Source organism: Musa acuminata, chromosome BXJ2-4 (genome assembly GCF_036884655.1).
Source record: "Musa acuminata AAA Group cultivar baxijiao chromosome BXJ2-4, Cavendish_Baxijiao_AAA, whole genome shotgun sequence".
Lineage (NCBI taxonomy): Eukaryota > Viridiplantae > Streptophyta > Magnoliopsida > Zingiberales > Musaceae > Musa > Musa acuminata.
Window position 1 is genome coordinate 8,293,996 of NC_088341.1, and position 13,619 is coordinate 8,307,614.

At 39.4% G+C, this 13,619-nt stretch overlaps 3 protein-coding genes across 16 annotated transcripts; all 3 read right to left on the reverse strand.

Moving 5' to 3' along the window:
- Positions 1-33: 33 nt before the first annotated feature.
- On the reverse strand, positions 34-3,699 carry LOC135609854 (protein neprosin-like). 2 transcript variants are annotated; one of them, XM_065103575.1, is made up of 6 exons: positions 3,149-3,699; positions 2,716-3,075; positions 2,085-2,264; positions 1,585-1,638; positions 1,330-1,476; positions 34-645 (listed from the first exon to the last, which is right to left on the reverse strand). In XM_065103575.1, the coding sequence occupies exons 1-6, from the start codon at positions 3,347-3,349 to the stop codon at positions 268-270; spliced, it is 1,320 nt and encodes a 439-aa protein (XP_064959647.1). In that variant the 5' UTR covers positions 3,350-3,699; the 3' UTR covers positions 34-267. The 2 variants fall into 2 exon arrangements, with proteins under 2 accessions (XP_064959647.1, XP_064959648.1); XM_065103576.1 differs by having other exon boundaries at positions 2,085-2,249; positions 3,149-3,696.
- A 1,326-nt stretch (positions 3,700-5,025) lies between these two features.
- LOC135611407 (putative invertase inhibitor) lies at positions 5,026-5,562 on the reverse strand. The gene has a single exon (XM_065107153.1). It carries the CDS (start codon positions 5,560-5,562, stop codon positions 5,026-5,028), a length of 537 nt encoding a protein of 178 aa, XP_064963225.1.
- Positions 5,563-6,360: 798 nt separating this feature from the next.
- On the reverse strand, positions 6,361-13,550 carry LOC103981665 (protein EMSY-LIKE 3-like). 13 transcript variants are annotated; one of them, XR_010485948.1, is made up of 8 exons: positions 13,163-13,550; positions 10,280-10,697; positions 9,941-10,185; positions 9,738-9,849; positions 9,477-9,544; positions 7,771-7,839; positions 7,628-7,691; positions 6,587-7,024 (listed from the first exon to the last, which is right to left on the reverse strand). XR_010485948.1 is itself a non-coding variant. In XM_065103580.1 (6 exons), the coding sequence occupies exons 2-6, from the start codon at positions 9,811-9,813 to the stop codon at positions 7,020-7,022; spliced, it is 282 nt and encodes a 93-aa protein (XP_064959652.1). In that variant the 5' UTR covers positions 9,814-9,849; positions 9,941-10,126; the 3' UTR covers positions 6,585-7,019. The 13 variants fall into 13 exon arrangements, 2 of the variants coding, with proteins under 2 accessions (XP_064959652.1, XP_064959651.1); XR_010485944.1 differs by having other exon boundaries at positions 6,591-7,521; XR_010485946.1 differs by adding an exon at positions 7,457-7,521 and having other exon boundaries at positions 6,591-7,344; positions 7,628-7,839.
- Between the last annotated feature and the right edge of the window lie 69 nt (positions 13,551-13,619).

Sequence of the window (13,619 nt, forward strand, 5' to 3'; positions counted from 1 at the left end):
AATGTACATGCAAATCTAAATCACAAGGGGACCTGAACAGGAAGTAGCTGTTTGGAGAAGAAGAACAATAACAAAGTACATGTGCCACCCGTGATCTATCTCAACAATCTTTTAGATGATGCATTTTTGACATGAACACAAAATTGGATGTATACTCTCACTGTTTGTACAATTGAGGAGGTAGAAAGATCAGATTTCTTGAAAGAACACAGAGTCTGACGTTGAGAGGATGAGGAGATGAAGAGGGCTTGCTGTTGTTCTTATGGCTCAAGGACACCTGACGCTCCTTCCTGGTCCTCCGAAGTAGAAGTAGCTCCCCCAGGCTCTGTTGATCCTTGCTTGTACGTCATAGCAATTTGGGTGGTCGGCGAGGACACGGAGGTTGGTCACCGGGATCAGGCTGTTGTCCCAGTCGACGACCTGCAAGTTCCGGAAGTAAGCAGCTCGGCCGAAGCCTTCTCCGGCGTGGTGGCCGCTGCCCATCTGGGTGGCGGTGTGGAACCCGGATGGACGGGTGTTGAAGATCTCTCCACCGTACTGCACCATGGTCGCGTGCCCAGCGAGGTGGCTGAACAAGGAGGACGGCCAGTAGCCCACGAGCACGCCGGATCCGAACTCCAGCCACCAGTGTCCATGGCTTGGATCCTGCAGTCCACAGCATGCAGACACCGTACTTACTCGTACAAGCCACAGTTGTATTCTGAACCTTTGCGCATGGCACATATAATATTCATGCAACTATATTGGATCAGTACTGATCAGGATGATACAAGTAGATCAACAGTTGTTCTACTTTTGCTGAACTCTTTCAGACTTCAAAAGGGAAGTCTGCAATGTTTCCTAACACTTTTCTGACTAAAACCTAATTCTGTCAGATGATGGGGATCCAATGATGTGCTTCCAGTTCCTCGAGTGAAGATTGTTTCTTGACCATGACTTTTGGGTGTAATTGTTATGTGAAAATATGAACTCGATGCACAAACAAGTGACATCTGACATCCAAGACTTTCCACAGAGCTCATCTTTTAGTCGTATGACCAATCCTCGAAAGGTAAAGGTAGCAACTAAGTGGCCAGCGGAATCCAAAGAGTGCACTGAGGCATATTAGTCCCCTTGGCAAGTAAAGACTATGTAGGGTGCTCTCTCTCTCTCTCTCTCTCTCTCTCTCTGTACTTGAATTACTAGAAGCTTAAACAGTCATCCACTTCATCACATAGGTACAGAAAAGAATTCCCAAAACTAACATCTTTGCTAATTGAAAGTAAAATTAAGAGAACCATACATTTAATGTAAGTTTTGAGATAGTTCTTAGTTGTTGACAAAACTGACCTTCCAAATCAGTAGACTGATGTCAAACTGCCTGCCATTGTAAGTCGAGGTTGGAGATATTGCAGCTCCGATAGCAATCTTGTTACTTGTTTGGATGAAGCCCGAGCACAGGAGGTTGTAGCAGCCTGTTGCTTGATATGCATCCGTCTGTAGAATATATTTCAAGACATAGTGCAAATTAGCTATCAGATATATAAGATTTTGATGGAAAACTGTGTGCTATATATGAAGTTTAAGGCGAGAAGGACTGCTTACTGTCCAATAAGTGAAGAATCTAGGAGAGCTATCTCCATAAAGCTGTGGGCTCACCTGGAAAATACAGCAAAAAAAAAGAAAGATTTAAAGAAGTCATTATGAACAAAATAATTGTTCTCAATGTTCTACATTAAACACTGCCAACAAGTATTCAAAAGGACCAAAAAGTATTCTAGTTTGAGAACCAAAATGAAGAACAGAAGACAATCTTAGGGGGTGGTTTTTGAGCTGGACATTAATTATTAGAATACTCACTGAGTCATGTGGATGAAAGGGAGCACTTCAGTCAAAGAAAAAAGATAAACGTTAATCTACATCAATTAAATATCAATTAAAGTGTTATAAGCATTTATTATGATTATAAGAACATGACAAGTATTTTAGCCATTTACATGTAGCTATTGGCTAATCAACATGAGTTCTTCGAATGTATGTTTATGGGAGTAATATTTCTGCAAGATCCCCTAAAAGAAGTGGAACATTTGACATGTTATTAGTACCTGCCATCCAGCTTCGATGGTGTTGAGATCACTGCTGAAAGATCCTGAGATGACCCATATTTGTGATAGGCTGAACTCAGAAGAACTGGCCACCCGAGGTGCCCACACGCTTAAGCTTGCTTTTGCTCCATAATATTGATATCCCACAGCATACCCTACTGCATGCTGCAACCAAACAGCCTGTTTCAGCAAGGGCATCATCACCTCACAAAGTCGATAAAGAACTTGGATGAATTGCTTCCACTGATCTCATGTTTGTGTCCGAGTTTAATGTATCCCGATATCCTTAGTCAAACTTATTGACCTGCAAACTGTGATTGACAGTGGAATCTTACTACCCAAGTCAACTGGATTGCCAGATCTTTGGTCCTGTAGATAATGTAACTTCGGTGGGAGAGAAAAGGTAAATCTTCATATGTTGTCATGGCCATGGTGAAGGAGAGTAAATGGTGAAGATGATGTCAGGTCTCATCTTTCGGTTTAGTCTTAGATAGTCTATTTGTAGGCTGTGAAGAAGAGGGAGAGCTGATGAAAGAGGCTGGTGGATCCATTAATATGTGGTTTATGATGCAGCAGCAGGTGGGTAGGAAGGACTCGACGCACATTTCCAAGGAGTTGTTGGCCTAATTACCTCATGTCCGGAGCCCTCCGAGACTCTCCGTGTTCTTGCTGCCGGCTTTCTGCCGAACCTCCTCACGGAGCTGGCTCGCAGGATGTCTTCTTCCTTGGTTCTCCGGATCGGAACCGTTCCTTCGGGGCATGTCCCGCCGGAAGTCCTCCATAACTGGATGCTGTCTTCGCCGTCGGCCAGGACGCTGGCTTCATGGCCTCGAGGCCTCTCTGGTGGATCTGGATAAGGTCGATGCGGAGTACTCAAAGATATGTTCGACGAAGTTTCTGGTACCATGGGTTTCAATCCTTTCAGCCTGGGATGATCGAATGCTGGTTGGAGGTGAAACGGAACGCAGTCGATAACATCACCATCTGGACTCTGTGCAGCCAGCAAAAACCAGGGTTAAGATTAATCCCTTCGAAGAAGAAGAAGAAGAAGAAGAAGAGAGTGCCTGAATTGTCTTGAGAGAAGGCCGATTGAGGCTCTTAAGACTGGCTCTTATCCTCTTGTACTTGCGAAGCTCGTTGCGAGGGCGCATCGTGTTGTTCGCTGCTGATGCCGAGAGGACACTAGCAGCAGCTGCAAGAAGTAGCAGCAGCTCAAGGAAGAAGACGACATGGATGGAGAAAGGCCTGCGGTCGCTACGAGCCATGTCTTTGGGATCTCGGGACACTGAGATCCTTCTTCTACATCAGCTGTCCGCATCTACGTACGTTGGTGTGCTTGTCTTCTTCCTGCGCCATCATTAGGTGCTCTTAAGCACCCATCTTGCCTGTATCCCCATTGATGCACAGCTTGCATCTCTCTCTCTCTCTCTTCAATAAATGTTGTCTCCCTCCCCACGCTTTACGATCAGCTCGAGAATGGAAGAATCAGGTTCTTAAGTCCATTTCTCACAAGCCTGAGGCAATAAAAAATGAAGTTCTGGTCGATCTGCAGCTGTTAATATAGAATTCCTCCCCCATGTGGGCGTGTCCAGGAAGAGGGAGTAATGAAGAGGGAGAGTGGGGGGGTCTGCTCTTTCTTTTTCCTCGGTTTCCTTTTTCTTTCTCTCACATCATGGATTATTTTGGTAGGTGGAGAAAAAAAGGAGGGGAGGCATTCAAGAGGAGTACCAAAGCCAGCAGCATCTTTAGCTGTTCCTCTCATCTTTTCATTCTCTTTTGTGCTGGTGTTTATATGCCCATGCTCTTGTGGTTCCTCTCATTCATTTTGCTGTTCCAGCAGGAGTCAATGCACTTGATTGTGAGGCTGGCAAGTGTGTTGCTCTCACACTTCCCTAGTTATTGTGTTTTGGTTCCTCATTCTATCTGCTCTTTCTACACTCCTAAGGTGCAAGCTCAAATCAATTCCACTTGATTTGAGCTTGCTGATAATGAGTATGTTTAGCCTCCTGTTGGTCATCTCTTTAGATTCATTCTGAACCAAGGAAGAAGATTTATAGTACTCAAAAGAACAATATAGAGAGTCAACAAAGTAAAATATAGCATAATAATAATAGTATGACAGTAAAAGTAAAACATAGGGCATTAGTGGTACAGACCTCTATTTGATTCTCAGTTGGTCCATCCTATCATAGTATGAACAAATAAAAGCCTCCAAACATGTGAATTTTATGTGGTTTAACCTTTCATTTGTCTCAAGCAAACTGACAAAGACATGCAATTGCTCAACAATTTCTATTATTTCTCAAGAACCTGTTTGTTGGAGGATCAAAATTATATCGGGTATTATCGGACTTAATTCAAGAACAATGAGTTTAAGTTTTTAAATCGTATTGACGTTCGATGCATGATTTATGATTCAGTTCTATTCGAATTCGAACGAGTCGAATGATTAAGTAAAATTTGATGAGATCGATCGGTCATAATTGGATCATAATAAAAAAAATCAACATATATTAATATACTCGACTTAATAATTTAATAATGAGCTTAAATTCTATTGTCAACAAGAAATATATAATATGATTATTAAATAGATTTGTCTCAATAATTGATGATTAAATTAATTCCTTGATGGAAAGCATTGCTTTGTTAATTAGATTTCTAAGAATGGATCAATATATAATAAAATTTATTTCATGAAGATCATTAGATTTATGTTATGCACTATAATGTTTTATTCATACATAATGATACCAAATTAAATTTACAACTCCCTAAGATTTTATTTTCTTTGTCGATCAAAATGAATGACATCGAAATTTATCTTTTTTGTTTATTCTAATACAAAATATTATTATTACTAAGCCAAGCACGAAAGTTCGCTAGCCTTTTGCTATCTAATGATTACATATTGCCTCCTCTCTCTCTCTCTCTCTCTCTCTCAGTCGGCAGGCGTGTCAACGTCCAAATCTGAGGCCAAGGCGAGGCTGTTGCTGACCAACTTCTTGAGGACGCTGGCTTCCTCGGCGACCGGCGACACCATGCCGGGGTTCTGGCTGAAAGTGTCGCGGCAGCTGCCCGCGTCGGTGAGCGCGGCCGATATGTCGGCGATGATGTCACCGTGCGAGCCCGCCCCGGACTGCAGTTTCTCGACCGCCTTCTCGAGGCTTCCGACAGCGCTCTCGTAGCTTCTCTTGCACACCTCGAGGGTGGCCCTCTGGTTCGCGTCGGTGACCGAGTGGGCCAGGATGGTGTCGACGGCGGCCGATACTTGCTTGGCTGTGGACGCGGCCTCGGTCACGGCGGCAACGGTGAGGGCCTTGGCCGACGTGGCGGCAGACGAGACGGCGACGGAGGTGCAGAGCTGGGGCGCGGTGACGTAACGGCATGAGGCGGTGGCGTCGAATTCGGAGCTGGCGGCCCACACCAGGAGGAGGAAGAGGAGAAAGGTGAGAATGAGTGCGGTGGGTTTGGCCATCGATGCAGGAACTCAAGCGCTGCTTGTCACTCTATCTCTCTGTGACAATGGGAGAAGAAGCAAAGGAGAGGGAAGGCGAGAAAGCGAGCCTCACGTACAGGCTTGACGTCAATGGTGTTCGTGGCGTGTGCAATTCGTTGACCATTTCTTTCTGAGCCGCCATCGGTGGAGATTGCGTTTTGGTTTGACCGGATGGCCTCAAATTTAGCGACTCATTTATATCCGACCCATTTAAATCGGATCCACTTCCGTTACCTAAATTTACGATGAGTTCAATAGGCATCCCAAATCGGATTCAAAGTACAAAACTAGATTCAATTTTCGCTAGGAAAAGTAAATTTACTATAATTTGGAAAAAGAGTTAGACTCATCTAAATATTAAACGATAAAAAAAAATATTTATAAAGTTTGCGATATTGATATGAAATTATTGAGATGAATGTGAATAGTTAACACTAAAGATTGAAAAAATATTTTTATTCATAAATTAATTAAAAAAATCATCTAAGATATAGAGATCGATAGATCTGTAATTAACAGATAATAACTATTAATATTAGTAATACGAGAAGAAAAAGAAATAAACCTAAAAGAACTTTATTAAGAACTATAAATAGAATTTAAATATTCTTAATTTAAATAAAATATTTATTTATAGATAATAACCTTAAATAATTGAACTTTATAGCTTTGTTGTTCTTAATTTAATTGTTTTGTGCTCTGGCATGGGATGCCCTATATTTTTAAAGTAATAGTATCTACTTGTTTCTTGGAAAAAATTGAAAAGAGAAAGCTACTGGATATCTAATTTTTTTAGTATATGGATCTATAAAATACCTTTCATGCATTTACTTCTTTACACTGTGAAAAATGCTAAATCTTCAGACTACTGAAATTTAATTAGGAAACTTTTTGTTTTCCATGTAGGAACAAACAGATTCTGAATTCTCTTCATCAATATCAGAAACAAAATTCATAACTGATAGCCAACAACAAACAAAGAATGCAAAACAACTCACAAGAGCATAATAATCAACTCACTGAAATGATCAGAGGCCAAATTTCCCCAAGATGCTCTCTTCAGATACAATTCTGAAAACAACTCATACAGGAGATGTTTTCAACCAAGGATTAAGGCACCATTAATTTCTCACGTGTGAGAAATGAATCTTAGCTAAAGCATTTTACATGGTTAGGGATCCCTGTGGACATACTATGTGGTGGAAGATTCAGTGCAGGTTGGTTACAAGCTTACATGTCATCATCAGTAGCATAATGCTGGTAACCCAATGCGATACTGCCTGCAACCATTCGATCATCCTCAGAGCCTTCTCCAACATCGACAGCCATGTCATGGTTGTAATTAGCTCCATGCTGGTTCCCACCATACATTGGATTTCTCCATCCTTGATCTTTGTCCATGGGTTTGCCATGTGAGAACTGAACTGGAGTTTGGGCTATACTGCAAAAAGAAATGGTGCAAGGGGTTTAGAGCCCTTTTTGCAAGCAAAACAGAGTTGTAGAATCTGGCAAGATGTAGGAATTTTCTTAAAAGAAGTTGCAACATAATGATTACCTTCTCTGCCTTAGCGGAACCAAATAAATTTGAACAGAAATCAGACAAGATTCTGGCTGGCAAATAAAAATAAGTAATTTATATTCGGTTACAGTACAAAACATGAAGTTTTAGGCCAAATATTTAGCCTTTTGTCATGGTAGGGCTGTCCTTTTGCAATCTACACGACCAGGGGTAAGATTGTATACATCAACCCTCTCCGTACCCTGCATTAGCAAGAGTCTCACCATTGCATCATCTTTTTTTTCTTAGCTGGATAAATTAGAAGCTCAGAAAAAGAGAAAAAAATGTGACTGCCGTAATATGGGTATGCTTTACTTGCATAAATCATAACTGCCGCCGATTTCCTAAGTTCAACTCACTTTGCTTTATCCTTCAGAAAGCTTCGTAGATAAATAATGGAAATATCATAACATAAACAAAAAAATTTAAGTTTTTCAATGTTCAGCATCACATGCAAAATTGAACAGAATTATGGGCAGTAATTACCTCTTTCGCCATCATAGGCATCATCTAGGTTTGCAATTGCATCAATCAATGCCTGTTCATGCTTCTACATGCAAACAAAACACCTTGTATTTTTTTTCATGAAACCAGATAGCTATTCACAATAAAGTTCTATAACTACATACTTCTAACATTTGCTGGGCTTTCTCAATCTCGAGAGGATCAGGATGACTTGCACCAAGAAGTTTCTCTACCTGGGATGCACAAGAGTGACAAATAAAATATCAGATGAGTTATGTCTGGCAGAATCAATGGTCTTAGTATCCCAAACACATACTTCTTTTATTAGAGTGTCAGTTTGGAGTATTTCAATGTTTCCAGTGCTCTTCTTGCCAATGCTATTTTGGACAAAAGAAAATCTTTCTTCTTCTGATTCTTCAGTGATCCTCTACCCCTACCAGCACCTGGAATGCCACCACCACGGGCTGTGGTCCTCTTAACCCCACGACGTGATGCAACTTGACCAGACTGAAGAACAATGTCTGGGTTCTCCTCAACCTCCCATCTTATATTTTCTGGACAAATTTGCAACTATACTGTCACGGACAAACTTCTAAACAGGATGTTTGATGTAATGCTTATGTATGTCCGTGTCTTTTGGTATGTTCATGCTTTGCATAGCATGTATAGGAACGACTGAAGGTTTAATAGTCCCATTTTAGTTGGGTTTGGTGACCGCTTTAGACTTGTAAATAAAGGTTGTGTCATGTGGACACTTGTAAATAAAATCAGCTGGCTCCAATTTACTTTGGTTAAATATGGCCGATTCTAATCAATATTTGAGCTACAACCATAAATCCACCAAAATCCAATCAGTCTTATCCAATACTGCTACAGGTCAAGCATATCATACCAGAACTGATTGCTACAGCAAAACATAATAGCATTTATGATCTTTCTAGTGGCGTTTAATACTAATGTTTGAATTATGGATCTGACTTACCATTTGGCACAATGAAACTTTGTGTAGCATGCTTCTGGCACTACAGCACCCTAAACGATTTACAATTTGGAATGTGATGAAAAATTCTTTTGTTTCACAGCATTTCCACCACTAACCAGGTTGGTTCAGCTTCAATCAACCCAAAATAACAAATGGATTTAACATTAAAGGATTTACTATGTTGAGATGCGACACAAATTGGGTTTCTGGAATGATTTAGCCAAAACTGGGTTAGTTTAGTGTCAAGAAACTCAAAGCAAACATATCAAATATGGTTCTAATACTATATATGGTCTCTCTTCCCTCTCAATCTAAAATTGGTGACATTGGCATGCAAGTGCCAGCATGGCATCATTATGCCAATTGTCAGCATGTATATTTTTAATCATTGAGCATTTAAAACTTCGGCTTGAACTATTGACACAATTGCCTATCAAATATTTTAAGAAACTTTATAATGCATCTCCTTAGGTTGGTACCAAAGGCTAACTCCACCGATATGACCTTAATATATTCAACGAATTGCTCTAATGAAAACTTTCACAGGCTTCAGCTCTCCCATGGATATGATAACCTCCATGCTATACAGCATATTTGGTCTTTTACTTGTATGCATATTATGAACAGAACAGGTAGAGAACAACTAAGCACAAATTTTGAATTCAATCAACAAACTAGCCAAGGTTGCCATAGCTTCAGAAGCACAGGACATTTATTTTCTACAAAGAGCAAGAGATTCCTTTTTAATGTCCAAAAGGAAGTACTTCAGGCTTCAGTTCATGATGTTTCTTTTTTAAAGGTTCATCAGATTGTCAACCATGCAAGTTTGTTTGAAGATAAATAAATATTAAAATGATGAAACCAAGCTATAGAAAACTTCTAACTCACCTCTTTGAGATTGATCCATTCCCATGTCTCTTTATACATGTCAGTATCATCAACTAAAGCATGCAGACCTTGCCAACAATGCCAAAAAATTTGAGGATGATTATTTACCATATCATGTATAGAATATATACTGATTAATGAACATCCGAACTGGATTATAGTCAGTTATAACAGCTTCATAAAAGTTATTATCTTCAGGTCATCTAGTCATGATTTTCTAACAAATTAGTGGATCAAATGATGCTGGTTCAGCAGCTTCACCTGCCACAACAGCACCAGAATAGTTCTCATTGGCAATTTGGCCCCTCTCACTGAGACCTGCAGAAGGGTAGTGCATGGACTTTGCAGAAGATGCACCAGGCTATGTGCATCCCTATAAGTTATGGTTAAGATTATCAGGAAAGAACATCTAGGTCCGAAAGAGATTTCAAAAGATAACTGATTATTACAACTTAACAACTTACTGATTTAGGCTTCTTGCCTTTGGTTCCTGCAGCAGCTCCTCTTTTTGAAGCTGATAATGATGGCTGCATGGAAGCAGCAAGCTGTGATTGCAGAGCAGGAGATGGTGCACCTAATGTGAGAGAAGGTATAGCTGAGATGTCTTCTGCCTCTTTCAAGATGCTGATACAGTAGGACTTGGTATTGTTATTTCTGATTGAGAATTACTAAGCATTCCAGTTTGGAGTCCACCTGCTTGACTCCATTCCTAAGAGTTAGCACAAGCGATCAGTTCATAAAAGAAAGTTAAAACATGTTTAACATAGTCCTGAATGTAGATTCTAGCACACTTAGTTACATACCTTATTCGCCAAATGATGCCATCAGCATTAACATTGCTTAACAGTTCTCCATGTTCCTCATCTGACACCCTCAGCTCCTTTCTGAGCTCAGTTATAAGACTTTCCTTCTCTTGAAGACAAACTTTCTCATGACGCAGCAATAAAATGGCACATAAGCATTGAAAAATGGACAGCAACAGCATTATATCAATTTGGAAAACTATGTGGATTACTACCCAAGTAATGGCATCAGATTGAGCCTTAAATGCTCGAAGAACTGAACTATATGAATCTTGCTCAAGCCAGTGTCTTTGGACCTCCATATCATTTGGTGCATTAGAATATGGAATAGCACCAAAAGTAGCTCTTCCATTCCCATATACACGTCCTCCTCTTGCACCCCTATTGTAATGAGATGGTGGAAGATCATCATCAGTTCCTGCAGCCAACACAACAATATTAAAATCAGTAAATCATATTGCAAGTCGGAAAAAGAAATGTTCAAAAGAAAGTAGGTGCAGGTAAGCTTATAATAATTCAATACACCACAACTTGTAAGGGATTTAAGGAAGTAGCGGCAATAAAAAAGGTGACGTATACATTAAAAATCACACTGGTACTTCTCCAGAAATGACGACAACTTACACAAGTGGCAATAATGATTATACCATTTTTTTTAAAAAAATAAAAGATGGATTCTACAGAAAGAAAACCTGATACCATAGAAGTTATCCACAAAATAAGCTCATGCGTATGACTATTGAACTCTTCATATGTAAATGCAAAGCAACAAATAGTACACCATCTATTAGTAACAACAGCCTCTATAAGAAACCTTGAAAATGACTTACATCCAGGAAATTTGACAAGATGTACCACATTAGACAGCCATTTAACTCCAATCTCTCATGTAACCCTGATTGATATGTCCACTAATGTTAGCACCAAAATAAACATATGGTTAAATTTTGATATACCAAGCAAGAAGGCAGGTACTTTCCACTCAAAGATGATCAATGTCAAAATATAGCACATCCTTTGCCCACATGTATACTTGCAAACCATGCAATATCTTACAAATGTTTCCACATTAGCATAATATATATTAATTCTTATACAAATACTAAAAGATTGTCCTTAATTGTGGTTCACTGGCTACAGCTCCCCCAGTTTTTTGTTGATTAGTAATCCCCAAGAAGAAGTCTACATCAAAAAAAAAAAGAAAAAAAAGAAAAAACACAGCACAACCAAGAAAGGCACAATGTCCAAGAGAAAGGGTGGGATGAACTGTGAACAGTATGACAACATGTTAAATTCCAGTGATCCACAACTACTCCAAGAAACAGATAAGCATGCACTTTGGGTACTTGCTCACAGAAACTGATTGATGATCTGAGAATCAGTATTTTAATTCAATGGCATAGTCGAACGAAAATAAGAAAAAGCAAAACAAGCTCAACAAAGTTAAACTAAGTGTAGACTTGAAGAAGTTATAGTTTATCCGAACTCATATTTGAAATGAAACTATGGGCATCAACCGGGCTCCAAATATGATTCTTCGAGTTCGTCAGGTTGCACAACATTGCAACTATCTTCAGTTCTGGACCTTTGGTAAATTGGTTTGACCCTATAATCACAAGTCGTCTATGGTACTAATGACAACCATAATTCTTTAAGTGCTTTATATCAGTTAATTATCATCCTATTTCACTTTTGCCACTCTAGATGTACTTCATACCAATTAAGTAATATTGCTTTTCATGTTGTTGACATTTTGCTTAACAACAATCTAAAGGGCTAGTTTGCTCTGATATCATTGTTTAATACTGTTCCTCAACCTCTGAAAATATTCATTCAATGTCCTGAGCACAACCAACATTACCTCCTGAATGTGGTTCGTGTCTATACTTCACATCATGATCTAAAGTAAATAAGAATTGACACAAACCATAATTTTGTTGACAAAAATGGAGACTAATTTGAAATTAGGATTATGTCGATATTTTCTTTCCTAGGATAACAAATTAGTATATTCCAGAAAGGTAATCAAGTTCCAATTTTTATTAAAGAATGTATAAAACTACGAGATTACAAGATACAATAAAATCTATAATTAGACTAATTTTTATGGCCATTCAAATTCACTACATTGTGCTTCTTAAACTATTCGATCCATATATTCACAAAATCCTGTTTAACACCGGGGCTTAATTCTATTAAAGGTCTACAAATTTGTGAAATCAAGTACATACTCCGCCAACACAAGGTGCAAACGTACAGTTGTACAACTAATTCCTTTGACAACTATAACATTTTCTTCCAGATCTCTCTTCATCATTGCCTACTCTGTCCTCAGGTTCGTCTTTCTTTTGTACCAGAAGTTTGCAAATTCGCTGAACCTTCCTACTATCCCTTTATTTTAAATGCAAGTTTTTGAAACATAAAAGCGATAATTACAGTAAAGCTTATTTGATTTGCAAAAAAAGAGCTTGACAGTCTAAACATCATATGGAGGAAAGAGAGTAAGCTTCACAATGTTTTATCATTCAGCTTTAAAGGCACAGAAACATACGGGAGCCATATGCAAAACCTAATCCCACAGGAAGATGAAGCCTACTCTATTCTAGCTTCAAATTAAGTACTAAACTAGCAAAGACAAACGAAAAAGCAGAAATTCACGTGAAATTAGAAAATAATTCTGAGAACCTAAGCCATAATGGCAACGAATCAAGCTCAAAACCCTAATGACCCAATCTTGCATCACTTACACTACGTAACCGAGCTAACACAGCAAGTCTCTACACCAACCATCCCAAGTAAAAAAAACAACATTTTAAATAAATCTGGAACCTTCTTCGCATAGGAAACGACCATTTCAACATAAGAAACGTCAATGCCACTCACCGCTACTATCGGATGGGTCATACTCCATGGATCACTTTTCCCGGAAAAGCCAATGTTCTCCCAAGACAACTCTCGGATGCACCGGAACCACCTCAAAGATACACAGATACAGTCAATTCGCCTGCTATAACAAATATCCGACGAGAATTGAGAGATTCGCGCCTTTGACACCAAAGTTATTCGGACTTCGAATCATTTAAGGAAGATATCCAAATTGGCTCGACAGAGCACATTCAATCAACGATTCAAGTCGCGCCGCAGGAAACCAGGGATAATTTGGTAGATCGCGAGAGAGAGAGAGAGAGAGAGAGAGAGGGTGTGTTCAAAGAAGCGGAGGGGAAAAGGTTGGCCGCCAAACGGCCGAAGCTCATCGCACTGATCTCCCAAAACTCACGGCACGAATCTTATGGCATGACTAGTCGCACTAACCTCAACTTATTTTAAGTATTATATATAA